At 37.3% G+C, this 16,777-nt stretch overlaps 1 protein-coding gene across 2 annotated transcripts; it reads left to right on the top strand.

The window, feature by feature from the left end:
* Nucleotides 1-1,500: 1,500 nt before the first annotated feature.
* On the top strand, nucleotides 1,501-14,053 carry LOC139763818 (membrane protein BRI3-like). Of its 2 annotated transcripts, none has more exons than XM_071690110.1 (4): nucleotides 1,501-1,632; nucleotides 2,888-3,004; nucleotides 3,221-3,411; nucleotides 5,213-14,053. In XM_071690110.1, the coding sequence occupies exons 2-4, from the start codon at nucleotides 2,953-2,955 to the stop codon at nucleotides 5,342-5,344; spliced, it is 375 nt and encodes a 124-aa protein (XP_071546211.1). In that variant the 5' UTR covers nucleotides 1,501-1,632; nucleotides 2,888-2,952; the 3' UTR covers nucleotides 5,345-14,053. The 2 variants fall into 2 exon arrangements, with proteins under 2 accessions (XP_071546211.1, XP_071546222.1); XM_071690121.1 differs by lacking the exon at nucleotides 1,501-1,632 and adding an exon at nucleotides 1,683-1,805.
* Nucleotides 14,054-16,777: the final 2,724 nt, after the last annotated feature.

The raw sequence follows: 16,777 nt of genomic DNA, 5'->3' as shown, positions 1-16,777 counted from the left end.
TTAGACTGCGCGGATATTGGTGGAGGACCACAGGGGTTACCAGGAAAGGTCGGTCACCGTTGGTTTGACTAGTATTTACGCTGGGTTCCGGGTGTGATATATACTAGAGTGGTGAGGTGGTTGAATATGTTGTGGAGTTAGTGTTGGAGCAGGACTTGGAATGTGAGAAAGTGATGCTGGTGGTTTAGGGTTGATGTTTAAAGAAGTTTATGGACAGAGGCAATTAGGGCTAAGGCGTGAACTATAAAACTGACTGATACAGTAAGGCTTGGCCACACTCATCTGTGTTGTGATTTATATCAAGAAAGTCACCAGGCATTGTGTTAATTGTGAACACCCTGGATGTGAATAATTTGTGAACTTCGGAAATGTTGTAAGTTTAGTTTTGAAAGGAATTGACCTGTGTTTATTGTTTTCAATGTGTCAGAGATTATTTTTGGATTTTTTTTGTGTAAATAACTAAGTATATATATATATATATATATATATATATATATATATATATATATATATATATATATATATATATATATATATATAATTGCTTGGGTGTGAGTTTTTTTGTAATGAGAAAGCTTGGAGGAAGTGAAGTGGTTTAGGTACCTGGAAAACGACATGGCAGAGAATAGAACTATGGAAGCGGAAGTGAGCCATAGGGTGAGGAAGGGGGCGAAAGTTCTGAAAGTAATGAAGAATGTGAGGAAATAGAAAACGTTATACGGAGAGGCAAAAATGGCTATGTTTGAAGGAATAGTAGTTCCAACAATATTATATGGTTGCGAGGCATGGGCTATATATAGATAGGGTCGTGCGGAAGAGGGTGGATGTGCTGGAAATGAAATGCTTGAGGTCAATATGTAGTGCAAGGTGGTTTGATCAAGTAAGTAATGAAAGGATAAAGGAATGTGGTCATCAAAGAGTCTAGTTGAGAAAGCTGAAGAGGTTGTGCTGAAATGATTTGAACCTATGGAGAGAATGACTGAGGATAATATATGTGTCACAAGTGGAAGGAACAAGGAAAACGGGGAAACCAAACTGGAGGTGGAAAGATAGAGTGAAAAAGATTTTGAGCGATCGGGGCCTGAACATGCAGGAGGATGAAAGACGTGCAAGGGAGAGTAATTAGAACGATGTGGTATAATAGGGTCGACGTGTTGTCTATGGCCTGAACCAGAGCATGTGATACTCTCGGAGTAAACCATGAAAAGGTCTGTTGGGCCTGGATGTGGATAGGAAGCTGTGGTTTCGGTGCATTACACATGACAGCTAGAGATTAAATGTGAACGAATGTGGCCTTTCTCCGTCTGTTCTTGGTACTACCTCCCTAACGCGGGAAACGTCAACCAAGTATATAAAAAGGATATACATATTTTTGAAAACATAGGAAGGCGAAAATGAATATAGATGTATGACTGCCATCTGTTGAGTAAATGTTCAAGCTGGTAATCAAGTTGCCAAATACCGCTACATGAAGAAATAACTGCTTTGTTTACGTCTCCACCGAGACTCGCCCCATAACACCAGCTGTATGTCAGACTCACATGACGATGATCGTGTGAAGTTCCTGTATTTCAATACGTTTTCCACGATTGTCGAGGATTGTCTTGGTTAACCGTATTATACATATCTCTGGTGAGTACTGAATAATCTTTTAAGGAAGCGAGACCCATAGTGTAAAGAGGAGGGATTAGGTTATGAGACCTTGAAGATATAGTGCGTCATGAGGCGATGATAGAAAACCTCACATTGATATTGTCTTAGTAAATTGTTTAACGAAATACTTCCAGATGGATGCTTCGGTATTGGTAAGCACAGCTCAGTTTGACTTGGGTTAGACAGGGTGAATTCGAGATTCTTATGTGATGAAATCTTAGATATGAGATTCTGTAGGACCCAGAAACGTTCTATTTTTGTTGTTATCACGATAGATAAACCAGGTCATTATAGTGAAGTACGGAAAGTACACGTTCTTGTAGTTTTTAACTCTGGTGTTTGGTGATGTTGATTTGAAGTGTTATGTGTTATATGTGGAAAGTACGATAAGAGTAGTGGAGCATGAACTATGTAATTTTCTACTTTTTCTTGTTTTATTCCATTTCTTAATGGAGAAAGTGTACTTCATGAGGAAAGGTTGCACATTTATTGAAATTCATTGAAACAGTAGACTAACTTAGTAGAGAAATTGATTACTTAACCAAAATAAGAGAAAGAAAAAGGCAAAATAGTGCACTGAACAGGTTGAATTTGTGCAATATGTATAGTGTATACAGGAACCTTCATAGTGTAATGCTTGTTTCAAATAACGTGTGGATGTACAACCCCAAGAGTCTTTTGCAGTGGAGATAGCTTCCCTACATAGTATGGTTGGAATTTAGATTTTTTTTTTGTGAATAATGAAGGTGTGAGAAAGATAAAGAGTGAGGACAAATATTTAGAAAGAGACGAGCACAGAATTTATTCAACATTGATCGGTTATTTAGGATGCATCGAAGATAATGGGTTGGGATGAGTATTTGGATGTATGGTTGATGGTGCAAGAAATTGTTTGACCATGAATTTGGTGAATACATTGTTAAGGCCGGAAGGTATTTCAGATGAGAATGTTATTTATGATGATAAATTGTTTGTAGTGGAGGCATTTTGTTTGTGAGGATGAAGATTTTAGTTTCTGTCTGCGTATCAGTATCATTTGGAATTAGGTACTGCTTGAATTAGTTTGGATGGTTTTGTTCTCTTGAGGATATGTATAAGCAAGCTAAGAGGTTGTATATTCTTGATTCATGGATTGAAGTCAAGGGGTAATGGTTAGACAGATATATATGCATGCTCTCTGTTGTAGATAAGATATTGGTTATTGAAGAGAGCAATAATCATTATTTCCCAACAGTTTGGTTAGGCTTGCTGTCGTAGGAACCAGAACCGTGGTCAGCATTAAACCATACCCAGTTCAGGATGTCTGAGAAACCACCTCCATACAACCCTGCTGCTGGGCCTTCACCCCCAAGTAAGTTCATCTGAAAGACTTAAAAGGAAGCAGTTCTGTAGTGTGTTTATGTACCTTGACCAGATCTAACTTGTAGCATGATATACTGTAATATATTAGGTATGTGTAACCAGGGTGAAATTCTGTGCTTACAGGTTTTTGGTAGAAAATTTTGTCTTTAGTTTTTTGTACATTCTTTGAAAACTGGAAGGATGTGAATATTCTATGTGCTTTCAGTGGGTCCTCCTCCACCTTACCAACAAATGCCGCCACCACCTCCTCCAGTTGGTTTCATTACCACTCACCCTGCAAGCAGTAGCACAACAATAATCACTTCTCAGCAGCCATCATATGGAGCTATTCCAGTGGTAGTGAACCCAGTTCGAGCTGCTGATGTGATTGTTGTTGGAGGATGTCCTGCATGCCGGGTATGTATTCACAAATGTCTAGCATTGAACTTTGTGTCAACATAAGATGCAATGTGCTTCACTTGAATTATACATCAATATTCTCTCCATTCTGTTACTGAAATTTTCTTGTTATTCACAATCTTTGATTTACTGACTGGTTTGAAAAATCACATTTTCAAATTCATTTTTTCACTTTTGAGAAAAAGTATTATCTAAAGAAGAAATGGTTTACATAAGTGTAGGCAAAATTTTTCTTTCACTGTGGATATAGGTCTTTTGAAGCTTGAATGCCTGAGGAAGCACAGATGTTTCTATAACATAAAAAGTGTTAACTTTAGGGAGACTGATGAGTGAGGCCCAGGCCTGGAAGCTCAAGTAACCTTATCTGTGGTTAGTTCAACAGAGAGATACTTTTTGTTTCAATCTTGATTTCTTCTGCATATGGTGAAGGTGGTATTTACAACACAGCCAAATGTAGTATGCTGAGTTGTTCAGCTTCATGAAGTATGAGTCAGTTAGTGTAGCTGTTTCTGTTTTTGATACTATGAGGTGGTTGTGGGTCCTTTTGTCTGTGTGTGTGTGTGTGTGTGTGTGTGAGAGAGAGAGAGAGAGAGAGAGAGAGAGAGAGAGAGAGAGAGAGAGAGAGAGCACTTGCATGTGAGACCTTGATTTAATAAGCAGATGGAATAGTTTCTTAAGTAGTTTAGAGTTATGTAAGCTAATAAAGAAAGGGGAAAATTTGATCGTTGTGGAGTTAAAGGCCTGAGATCAGGTTTGATAAAGGTTATAGGGGGTTATATGAAAGAAGGTGTAGGACTTTTAATGAAAGTTGAATATTAGAAGTATGGTTGATTGCATATATGTAAGCCCAGTGATACCATTTACTTAATTTTAGTGTGATAGATATACAGTGATTAGATATAGTCTTCTTGCAGTGATAGATAAGAGGTTAAGGATTAATTCTGAATCTGGAGCGACGAGAACATACGGATAGATGATGGAGCAGGAGGAGTAAGAATAGGAAGTTGTCCAGCTTCATATCCAGTGCTGCATGTTACTCTTCAGAGAATGGGCCAGTAGGAACATGTGACTGATATTGAAACTTCAATATCTCATCCTGAACCCTTGATTATTTATTGATTTTTTTTATTATGTCACTGTCTCCCACATTAGCGCAAGGAAACAGATGAAAGAATGGCCCAACCAACCCACATACACATGTATATACATACACGTCCACACACACACATATACATACCTGTACATTTCAACATATACATATATATATACATACACAGACATATACGTATATTCACATGTACATAATTCATATTTGCTGCCTTTATTCATTTCTGTCACCACCCCGCCATATGTGAAATAATAACCTACTCTCTCTCTCTCTCTCTCTCTCTCTCTCTCTCTCTCTCTCTCTCTCTCTCTCTCTCTCTCTCTCTCCCCCCCCCCCCCCCCCCCCCCGCATGCACACGAGGTAGCGCTAGGAAAAGATAACAAAGGCCACATTCGTTCACACTCAGTCTCTAGCTGTTATGTATAATGCACCGAAACCACACCCTTGATATAAGTGATATATATCTAGACAAAGTGGAGCTTGCCGAGATAGACCCCACAGAGATATTAACAAGACCAACACGTACTGTTCATTTACCCAACTTTATATTATGCCAGTATCTAAGCTTGAAATGTAATGTGGATCATTAATTGGTATGTGTTACTTTGTCTCTTGAATTTGTTTATGTGAAAATCCTAATACTTTTTGTAATGTTTACTCATTTTACTCATTTTTTGTTGTCTTTTTCAGGTAGGCGTACTAGATGAGGATTTCACACTGGCTGGTTTATGCTGTGCATTTTGGTTTTTCCCCATTGGTATCTTGTGCTGTTTGGCCATGAGGGAGCGACGTTGCAGCAACTGTGGAGCTTGTTTCACTTAGGGTTGATGAATGTCTGTGGTGCATGACTGTACAGTATTCAAAAACTCCTCAGAAGATTGACATCTGGAAAAGATGGAAAATGTTTATGATAATCAGCACAGTATGCATGCTCAAGGAAGTTTATATCTGATCGTTATATATATATATATATATATATATATATATATATATATATATATATATATATATATATAACAGATGAAGAGGGCTAAGTAAAGATATTCCCTCTAAGGTTCAGTCCTCTGTTCTTAAGGCTACCTCACTAATGCGGGAAATGGCGGATATGTATGAAAAAAAGTATATATACATATTATTGTAAAGGTGGTTGATGAAAACACAGAAATGGGCAGGTTTTGATTAATGTTCTAACATTGTAACCCACAGGGTATTCTTTGCAGAGCTGTATACTGTTGATCTGGGCATGACCATATATCCACCACAGGTAGATCATCTTTCTGGCTGTCTCCAAACTCTTCCTCCTGATTAGATATTTTCCAGTCTTGGTTTCATGTTCTTTGTTGCCATAACCACCAATCTGCTAGCTACCTTTGCTATTCAAACTCACACCACAGTATATATATTATTTTGTTTCATACATATTTGCCATTTCCCACATTAGCAAGTTAGCATTAAGAACAGAGGACTGAGTCTTAGAGGGAATATCCTCACTTGTCCTCCTCCTCTGTTCCTTCTTTTGTAAAATTAGAAATGGGAGGGAAGGATTCCCAGCCCCCCCTGGTCCCTCTCCTTTTAGTCGCCTCCTACGACACGCAGGGAATATGTGGGAAGTATTCTTTCTCCCCTATCTCCAGGGATAATATTTATATATATATATTTTTATTCTTTCTTTTTCTTTCATACTATTCGCCATTTCCCATGTTAGTGAGGTAGTGTTAAGAACAGAGGACTGAGCCTTTGAAGGAAATCCTCACTTGGCCCCCTTCTCTGTTCCTTCTTTCGGAAAATTAGAAATGAGGGGAGGATTTCCAGCCCCCTGCTCCCTCCCCTTTTAGTCGCCTTCTACGACACGCAGGGAATACATGGGAAATATTCTTTCTCCTCTATCCCCAGGGATGATGTATATGTATATCTTTTTCTTTTCTTTCATACTATTCGCCATTTCCTGCATTAGCGAGGTAGCGTTAAGAACAGAGGACTGGGCCTTTGAGGGAATATTCTCACCTGGCCCCCTTCTCTGTTCCTTCTTCTGGAAAATTAAAAAAAAAATGAGAGGGGAGGATTATATATTATATATATATATATATATATATATATATATATGTGTGTGTGTGTGTGTGTGTGTTTACAGGTGTTACTGGACTTTACTTCCTCGGGGTTACATTGTACGTGTATTGTATCTTGTGGAGTACAGTCTCATCAAAGATCTTCTCACAACAAAGGAGTCTTACAGTTTCCTGTTACTGGAAGTAGTGCAGTGTTGGGCTTTAGAAGCATTTATAAAGGTCTAGGGTAACACTAGGACTTTCATAAAAATTGGTCCTGGGATAATTATGAATATGAAAGATATATTCACTGGACTCCATTTGTGAATAAAAAGTCATTTGACAAGGCTGTATCATTGTCTTGTAATGTTAGGGAGTGCAGTCTTATGAAAGAATATCTCAGTCCAAAGGAGTCTTACATTTCCTTGCTCCTGAAGATATGGTGGGAACAAAGGAGCCATTTGGGGAATTTTCCCTTGTAAGGCTCTGTCATCTCTCTTGACTTTACCTTGCTCATGGGGGAAATGGTGAACATGTTTGGAAAAAAAGTAAGAGAGTGTGTTTGTAATTATTTTCACTGTATGGTGAGGGAGTCTTACACTCGTAGTGCCCCATCTCTTGAACAGTCTCTGCTGTTTTACAACCTTTCAACCTTCTGTATCCTATCAACATTTACAGGATCCTCTCAGTTTATTCCAGTCCTTCACCACTGTAATACGCCTGTACCTTTTTAACAAGTTTCTTGCATAACATCATGTTATGTCATCTGGTTGTCTTATCCCAACATCTTCCAAAGAAATGTTTACTGTCTTCATCATCAAACTGCTTTAAAACCTTAAAGGTTATGATTAGGTCATTGTTCTCTCTTCCTTGGTGGGCAGATTTAAGGCTTCTACCCTTTCCCTTTAGTTCTGATGTCATAATGCTGGTCTATTTTTGTTGTTCCCTTCTGGACCTATGCTGTTTGCTCTTTGTTCCTCTTCACATGCAATGACCAAGCTTGAGAACCATATTCTAGTTTTGGTCTTATTATGATTATGGACAGCTTGTAATATATTTTCTTATCCATATACTTGAAGCTTTTTTGATATGCCAGCAGACAGCTTTTCTCCTTTAAGATTCTTAAAATGTGAGACTGGTGACATGTTAGGGATGATGTCAACTCCCGAGTCTTTCATATACAGAATCCTTAGCCTTATTTTCTCCTTGATAATAATCATATTGAGGTCTTCTTTCACTGTGTTTATGAGAGCATATTTACTCACTTTGTGTTGTATTTTTAGATATGCAGTATATTGAATATATTTAAGTAACCTTATCAAAATATTTTTGGTAGTATTTTGTGAGAATTTGTAAGTCCTTGATTTTTGTGGTAGAAAACATAGTCGATGTGTGAAATCTATGAAGATTAATTTTAATTTATGTGAAGCCATTATGCCCCTAGCATTGAAAACAGTTGATGATTTTGATAACTGTAGCATTGTGATTAAATACTCTGCCTAGAATAGGGACAGGAAGTCTCCATGGAACTTGCCATACAAATTATTTGTTACTGACCAAATCTTTATATGTTTAATTGGGTACACTTAGACATAAATGAGACGTGAAATAGAAAATATTATATCATACATCTCAAGTACGACTAGAATCCCATATATTATTCCCATGACCTCAAGGGTTTAGCAGTTTTGTACATTTGTGATAATTTGATGTATGTGAGTAATACCATTTTGTTCAGTCATTTCAGATTTTTCTTGTAAATTGCAGGTACTACCAAACTAATGGTTTAATGATTTGAAAGAGGATTGAATTAGGAATTGCTTTATTACTGAAAGATTCATCACAAGCATTTTGGAAACGTAAACTTTTTATCTGAATGTATATGGGACATTTCTAATAATGTGGTAATTTTCTAGATTCACGGTCCATGGATACAATCTACCTGTCTCATCAGGCGGCCTGGATTAGGCTGATCTCTCTTGCCAAGAAGGTCATGTCATATGAGAAGTGAGAGATGGCATAGATGAAGTGTAACTTTTAACAAAGTTGAATATGAGGGGCATATGGTTGTTTTAGAGATTGCATTGCTCACATACTTGATATAGTTTATTCTTGGACTTAGATGTAGAAGATATCATGTGTAGATTTTCACGCTCTTGTTATAGAAATGATGGCAACTTTTTTATGATAAATAGATTTGTACAAAGTTTTTGATTGAAATTCTTTTGGTTATCTTGGAGTAAGGAATGCTTCAATGTTTGTGGTAATGATTTTTGAAGTTTACATTCTTATGAAATTTATCATTTTTGTTGTCTAAAACAGATAATTTTTGTGTAATTGCATTCATATAATAAATCAGTCTATCATATGTTGTGTACCTTTTATATTTTCTTTTTAGCATGTTTAATCTTTTTGAATGTTTGTACTAATGCGATATGCACTTTGTGTAAGTTAAGATTATGTTGTTTTCACATTTTTTCATCCAAATTCCTTAACCTTTGTCATGCTTTGAAACAACAGTTTCTGCTATAAGTATTGTGAGGTATGTTTGTATGACGGTCATCACTGAAGTAATATGCTACAACTTTTGTTCTGAGCTATTGGAACTTGCAAAATCTTTATTTGATCTTGGAACTGATTATGTTTTACATTAACTGTTATTGGATCATGCTTGTCACAGAATCTTCATAATTCTTTAACCCATATATTATTTTTTTATTTTTGATAGGCACATTTAGAGGAAAACGAAATTATAAGAATACATTGTGTAATAAACCTCTGAAACTAAAGTAATCTTGAAGTACGATGAGATAAGAGTAGTATTGTTATTATCATTGTGCAAACTACCACTTTAGAAGAAATAGAAAAAATGAATAGCAGTTTTAAGTGTTTTTATACTGAAATGGGGGACTTGAAATAAAAAGAAGTAATAGTGAATGCTGGTACAGTACATTTGAAAGGCAAAAACTAGAGGAAGTACAAAAGTTAGGCTTACAGAATAAGTGCACTTTCTTGTTGCCTTTATGAACGATCTTAAGGCAGGAAAAAGCTGACAGGAATGAGAAAAGATAATTCTGGAAATTGGCTACTGTTATGCAGAGGATAGGTGTACAATGTAGGCTGAAGTAGCAGTAGATGCTTACATATTTGTTGAAGGGCTGGGAGCTTTATCAGCTCAGTGTACCTTCACAAGTACTGGGTTTTAGGAATTGCAGATTTTGAAGTACACAGAGTGGCTTGTCAGAATATATGATAATTCAAAATATTATACTGTTCCAACTGAAGTTTTAGATGCACAGTACTGGTCCCCAAAGTAAAGAAAGTTAGAGGTATATCACTCATAAAAGGCTGGGAACCTTTGTTTTGCAAAAGTGAAATTAATTTGAAGGTAAACAGCTGCTCATATGCTTTATCTGAGGTATTCTTCAGAGATTGAAGACAAGGTTGGCACCTTCAGAATTTGCTTTCATCTGGTAAATGATCAGGTGTTTGTTGGTATAAGGATATAGGATCTAGATATATGAGGTTGAATTTATGAAATATGAATACAAGGGCTAGAAATAGTATACTTTTGCTATCCTGATCAATTATAGATTTATTGGTGCTAGTTGATAGTGGTTGTTTCAGGAATGGAGAGACATGATATTTATAAGTACAAAAGAATACTGCAGCTTGTTGTGAAACCCCTATAATGTGAATGCAATTATCTGTCATCTTGCAGTTTTGTCAATAATTTTCATTGTATTGTATTTATTGTTAGTTACTAATGGCATAGACATGTAAAGTTGGATATCCCCTTTGCAGTACATATCATCATAATTTTTTGTACTTAGACCTTGATGCAGATTTAAGATTGCTGTTGACTAAAACTCCTGTAAAGATTGTTTTTTCATAGAGTTTTTAAGTATAAACATTCCATGGTTCATTTTAAGGAAAACTTGTGAATTTCATTGGCACCTTTGCTGAATTATTATTGTTATTATTCTGGGAAGTGTCTGGGGTAAACCATGAAAAGGTCTGTCGGGCCTGATTGTAGATGTGTGGTTTCATTGCATTACACATGACAGGTTGAGAAAAGATGTGAATGGATGATGCCTTTCTTTTTTTATGTTCCTCATGCTACATTGCTGATGTGGGAAATGGTGATAAAGTATGAAAAAAATTATTATTATCATTATTTATATCTCCACATCTTTCTCTGGAGGTTCCTGTAGCTTCAAGGCTGCACTGCTTCCAGTAGTAGGAAAATGATGGATTTCTGTGGAGGGAAAAGACCTTCAACAAGGCTGTGCTCCCTTTCATCAGCAGATGGTGCTACATCCTCACCATAGGTGACTTTCTACCTGTAGCATAACTTCAAGCAGGTGAAGTTCATTAATACCTCTGCTGGTTGTAGTAGTATTTAAAAGAATTGGTAACGTTGGGTAGGGTAGAGAACTTTACAAGTTCAGTTATACTGTTGCTGATTGTTGTAGTATTTAAAAGAATTGGTAGGGTAGGGTAGAGAAGTTTGCAATTGAATTATATTTTTAAAAGATGCATCACTGATATTGTTAATATTATGCTTAACTGGCTTGTGTGGTATAATGTATAAAACAAGATTACCCACTTCAAAAAGAATGTTTTACCAACAATCAGGAATTTTATGTTTTACTGATGGAATCATTTTAGAAGTAAGGTTGTAATAGATGTTGTTGACTGAACTCATTGGTGCAAGGTCATAAATCATGAAACTTCCATTATATGGTAGCACTGCTGGAAACAAGAATGGCCTCATCTGATGTCATATAATATATTAGGCGTAATAGTAATTGATTTGTATATTCTAGTTTGTTGATAACAAAAAGTGCAAATTTTCTCTAAATTAAAAAGAAATTAGACAACTCCTTGAGTGGCTTGTTTTAATAAAGTTATTGTATGTGAATACTTTGAATAATTTCTCATAGGTTTCAAGCCTTTAGGATAATTCGTATATTGACTTTGCTTAAGGTTATCTCCAATATCTCTAAAGCCATGTTAGCTTCATGTGAATCGCTTCCCAATGTCTGATATGCATTTTTGTTCCAGCCTAAGGTTGTGAACTCAGTATGTTGTATTGTATTCACATATCATGGTATGGTCATGTACTTAATGGAGGGATGATGACTCAAGAACAGAATCAAGATTTACTGTACTTGATGGTTGTCACTGTCATTGGTCAGATGATTAGTATTTGTAGTATTTCTCTCCATCTATATCTCTGAAGCCTGTTCACTCTGGGAACTCCCTCAATGGGGTTGCCACAGCCATTGAGTCTCCATAACGAACTCCAGTGCAGCCTCTTAGCCTTTCATGCCTCTTGCTTAACAGGCCACTGGTAAAGGGCAGTTCTAGTGTAGTGTTTCCTGAGGCTTCTACCTGATGTTCCTATTGATTGCTTCTGCTTTATGTTCCTGCCTATTGTTCCAACTTACTACTACTACCAGATGTTCCTACCTGCTGCTTCTACCTAATGTTTCTGCTTAATGCTCCTGTGGAATGTTTCAACTTACAACTTTTATCTATTGCTCCTGCCAAATTGCTTAAAGTTAGGGATAGCACATAGTGCTCACGGGAAACTCCAGAATTATGAAGAATGAGATTTATGACTCGAGTGTTTTCAAGTGTATTGTTTGACAAGGAGAGATTGTACATTTGTGGACAGAATGCCAGCAGTCCACATGTAGGTGTGGCAGAAATAAGAGACTGCTATCTGGGCCAGAGGAGTGTATTACCCTTTTATCTGAAATATTTGTGGTCAGACATTAATATTGTGTAGACTTGATTAATGTGACTGACTTATGCTTGGGTTATGAAATTATTTCGTAGATAGAACCATATTTATGCATGCGTATGCTGGCATACACATGTGCACGCATGTTAGTCTCCATAATGCAATGGTTAACATTGCAAATCACAAATCTCTGGCCTGGTTTTGAGTTTCAGTCAGGGCATCCATCTTGCAGTCAACCTGGTGTTCACCCTTCATTTTCAAGGTTGTTGATGAATGGGCACCTGGTATAAGCATGTGTATTTATGCATTGTACATGATTGTGTATTTGAGGCCGAGGCATGGGATATAAACTACGTGAAGAAACTTTGTAACGTGTGTAAAACTCTTCCTGTAATATGTAGATTGTAGGGGACACATGCATGTAAATGAGAGGCCTCTGGTACAGTGGTTAGTATTGTCACTTAGAAATCTTATGGGCCCTTACTAGAGTTCTGGACAAGGCAGCCAGCTCACAGTCAACCTTGTTTTTCATATTGCTCTTTGGACTTAACAAGTGGGTTCCTGGCCCATGTTAGGGTATATTGGTATATTGTGTATTATTATCATACAACCCCAGGTTCCCTTTTATGGGGCTCCTGCTGCTTAGAGGCTGCATTCATTCAGGAGCAGGGAAATGATCATCTATGGGGCAAGAAGGTCCTTGACAAGACTGCACTCCTTTCCCTCCAGTGACAATGATACAGCTTTGCTGAAAGTGACTTCTCACATGCAGTGTAACCACTAGTGCTATATTCCACAATAACCATCATATTATAGGTAATCTAAGGCTAAGTTAGGTTGTATGATCTGAATTATACTACTGTATTTTCTCTATTCTATAGCATTTATGCTTAGAGGAAAGGATATATATATACACAGGGAATTTACATTGAAGAGTATACATTACTGTCATCCCATTGTAAGGCATGATTCTCCATCATGTTTTGTGAGACCTTCATCAGGTATGGTTTGTTAGCTGGGTATATGGAGTGCCTAAAAATGGTATCACACTTGTTAGCTTTAGTTATTACTTTTTGTGATGGCCCACACATAAAAGCCTAAAGTATCTTTCTGTTTTTTTCAGTGGTAGCAACATCAGGGTTTACTGTTGGATATATAAGAAAGATATATATAATTTTCAAAAGTAAATATGAATGTTTACAAAACTGTCTACAGGTAACTGAAGCTTATAGTAACAAAATGTGATAATTCAAAGGAAATATAATTGGAAGCTGCAAGGTTTTACCTAAACAGACAGTTGATTAAAATCTGCCGTTGTTGACCATCAGTATCATTTAATACTGTCTTGTTATTTCTCATTAAAATCATGAATACAGTGAAAAGCATAATTGACTATGAACATCCATGTACTTTAATTTCATTAGTTTGCAGTAAAACAATGAAACTAATGGTCGCAAATACTGAGATATTCTTTAAGTCGTTCAAATTTCAACTTGATTATGAATGTATCAAGTGTTAAGGGTAAAAAAAGATTTACTTCTGGTGTAGCATTTCTTGATGATGCTTCAGTTAGCTATCATACATTAGCTGATTGTGGTGTAACTAACGTAGATCAAATATTTACATAGCTATGCCATTTTTGTAAGGTTCATGTTGCATTTTCACTGGAAAAAAAAGGCAGACGTCATGCTTTGTTTAGTGACTTATTTTATGAAATAAACGGATTTTACACAAGTGTCTATCTCGTATCCTACAATAGTATCATTAAGACTTTGCAAGTGTTCTGATATGGAACTCATTAATTTCCATTTTAAGGAAGTGTACTAATGTAAGTGTCTGGCACATAATGAATTTAGGAAAGAAGTTCCTTAGGACAATGGAGAGAAAGTTAGCATTTCCTTGGCTTGACCTATTTACTTGAATATAGGGCTGCAGTGCTATTTAAATTTCATTTTCACAGTAATAGTTCAAGCTTTACTATACCAAATAGACCTGAATTTAAAATAGTATCGAAAAGGAAGAAAAGAAGGGTACTTTAATACTGCCCTTCATCAAGTTGATTGTATGGGGCTGCTATGATTTTGGAAATAAAAGATTGCTGGTTTTTGGACTAAGAATTTTCTGGTGTTGTTAGGGAGGTGAATGCAAGAGTTTTGGAAAGAGGGGCAAGTATGAAGTCTGTTGTGGATGAGAGAGCCTGGGAAGTGAGTCAGTTGTTGTTCGCTGATGATACAGCGCTGGTGGCTGATTCATGTGAGAAACTGCAGAAGCTGGTGACTGAGTTTGGTAAAGTGTATGAAAGAAGAAAGTTAAGAGTAAATGTGAATAAGAGCAAGGTTATTAGGTACAGTAGGGTTGAGGGTCAAGTCAATTGGGAGGTAAGTTTGAATGGAGAAAAACTGGAGGAAGTAAAGTGTTTTAGATATCTGGGAGTGGATCTGGCAGCGGATGGAACCATGGAAGCGGAAGTGAATCATAGGGTGGGGGAGGGGGCGAAAATCCTGGGAGCCTTGAAGAATGTGTGGAAGTCGAGAATATTATCTCGGAAAGCAAAAATGGGTATGTTTGAAGGAATAGTGGTTCCAGCAATGTTGTATGGTTGCGAGGCGTGGGCTATGGATAGAGTTGTGCGCAGGAGGGTGGATGTGCTGGAAATGAGATGTTTGAGGACAATGTGTGGTGTGAGGTGGTTTGATCGAGTAAGTAATGTAAGGGTAAGAGAGATGTGTGGAAATAAAAAGAGCGTGGTTGAGAGAGCAGAAGAGGGTGTTTTGAAATGGTTTGGGCACATGGAGAGAATGAGTGAGGAAAGATTGACCAAGAGGATATATGTGTCGGATGTGGAGGGAACGAGGAGAAGTGGGAGACCAAATTGGAGGTGGAAAGATGGAGTGAAAAAGATTTTGAGTGATCGGGGCCTGAACATGCAGGAGGGTGAAAGGTGGGCAAGGAATAGAGTGAATTGGATTGTTGTGGTATACCGGGGTTGACGTGCTGTCAGTGGACTGAATCAGGGCATGTGAAGCGTCTGGGGTAAATCATGGAAAGTTGTGTGGGGCCTGGATGTGGAAAGGGAGCTGTGGTTTCGGGCATTATTGCGTGACAGCTGGAGACTGAGTGTGAACGAATGGGGCCTTTGTTGTCTTTTCTTAGTGCTACCTCGCTCACATGAGGGGGGGAGGGGGATGGTATATCATGTGTGGCGAGGTGGCGATGGGAATGAATAGGGGCAGACAGTGTGAATTGTGTGCAAGGGTATATATGTAAGTGTCTGTGTGTGTATATATATGTGTACATTGAGATGTATAGGTATGTATATTTGCGTGTGTGTGTGTACATTGTGTATGGGGGTGGGTTGTGCCATTTCTTTCGTCTGTTTCCTTGCGCTACCTCGCAAACGCGGGAGACAGCGACGAAGCAAAATAATAATAATAAAAACTAAAGTCGATACATAACGAAAGAATATATGAATGGAAGGGAGCTACTTCGTTAAATGATTCAACTCTGCTTTAGTCATAAACCTTCAGCTGTGCAAAAACCTTGTATCCTATGTTTATACGTTCCATAACACTTCCCATTTACATGTGGTAGGTCATGGGTATAAGGCCGCCTAATTAACTCGCATTCAAACCCAACATCCAATGTACTAAAGTGAAAAATCGGCATGTAAGTGCATCTCAATTTATCAGTTTCTACATTAAGTTGACTGTAAAGAAAGACGAACGCCTCCATGCATACACCATCAGCAAACATTCGCTTGGCATTATCTGAAGTACTTTTAGCCTTAAATGTATGTATGTGAAGATTCATCAAGACCGTGCCTAATACTGGTACTAGTCAATGACAGCCTGATCTTCTGGTGCCATCACTAACATTGCGTTTTGTTCTCAGCCTTTAATTACTTTTTTATATAATTTGTGTGTTCCTTCAACCATGCTATTATACAAGAGGGTCTTCACCAACCCTAATCATGTCATGCATCTTAAGTGTCATACATCCTGTAAGTCTTGAATTTGTGAAATGCTCACACGATTTCTTGACCACATATTTTTCACATTTTCTACTGCATTTCTACATTAAGAGGCAATTTTCAGAAGGGCAAAAAAAAAAAAAACGCTACACAGCTTGCAATATGATTGCAAGAGGAACGCCATGTAAAGATACCAAACTGATCAAGAAATCAAATTCCGTAATCCTCGAACGGGAGTATTGTGTGTTCGTGTAGACGACACGCCTGAGAATGGCCAACATTTCCATATCATCTTATCACTTGATAGTCTGTTGGCATGATCTGATATGGCGACCACATTGGCTAACTGCATATTTTTGGTCATCTTCAGTACGATACTGTTTTCTGCCCAATTTATCCTCGTGATAGGAAGTGCGTTGGAAACACAAAGTAATGAAATACAGAATAACGTTTAACCTTTGCAACTCATAACCTTGACATACAAAATG

Source organism: Panulirus ornatus, chromosome 3 (assembly GCF_036320965.1).
Source record: "Panulirus ornatus isolate Po-2019 chromosome 3, ASM3632096v1, whole genome shotgun sequence".
NCBI classification, from domain to species: domain Eukaryota; kingdom Metazoa; phylum Arthropoda; class Malacostraca; order Decapoda; family Palinuridae; genus Panulirus; species Panulirus ornatus.
The sequence above is the reverse complement of the archived record's forward strand: the minus strand, read 5'-3'. Positions and strand labels throughout refer to the sequence as shown.

Bases quoted from the DNA above. Each gene is read 5' to 3' on its own strand.
- LOC139763818 (XM_071690110.1), top strand. From the start codon at position 2,953: ATGTCTGAGAAACCACCTCCATACAACCCTGCTGCTGGGCCTTCACCC. The intron at 3,005-3,220 runs GTAAGTTCATCT...ATGTGCTTTCAG, and splicing joins TGCTGGGCCTTCACCCCCAA to TGGGTCCTCCTCCACCTTAC. The intron at 3,412-5,212 runs GTATGTATTCAC...TGTCTTTTTCAG, and splicing joins GAGGATGTCCTGCATGCCGG to GTAGGCGTACTAGATGAGGA.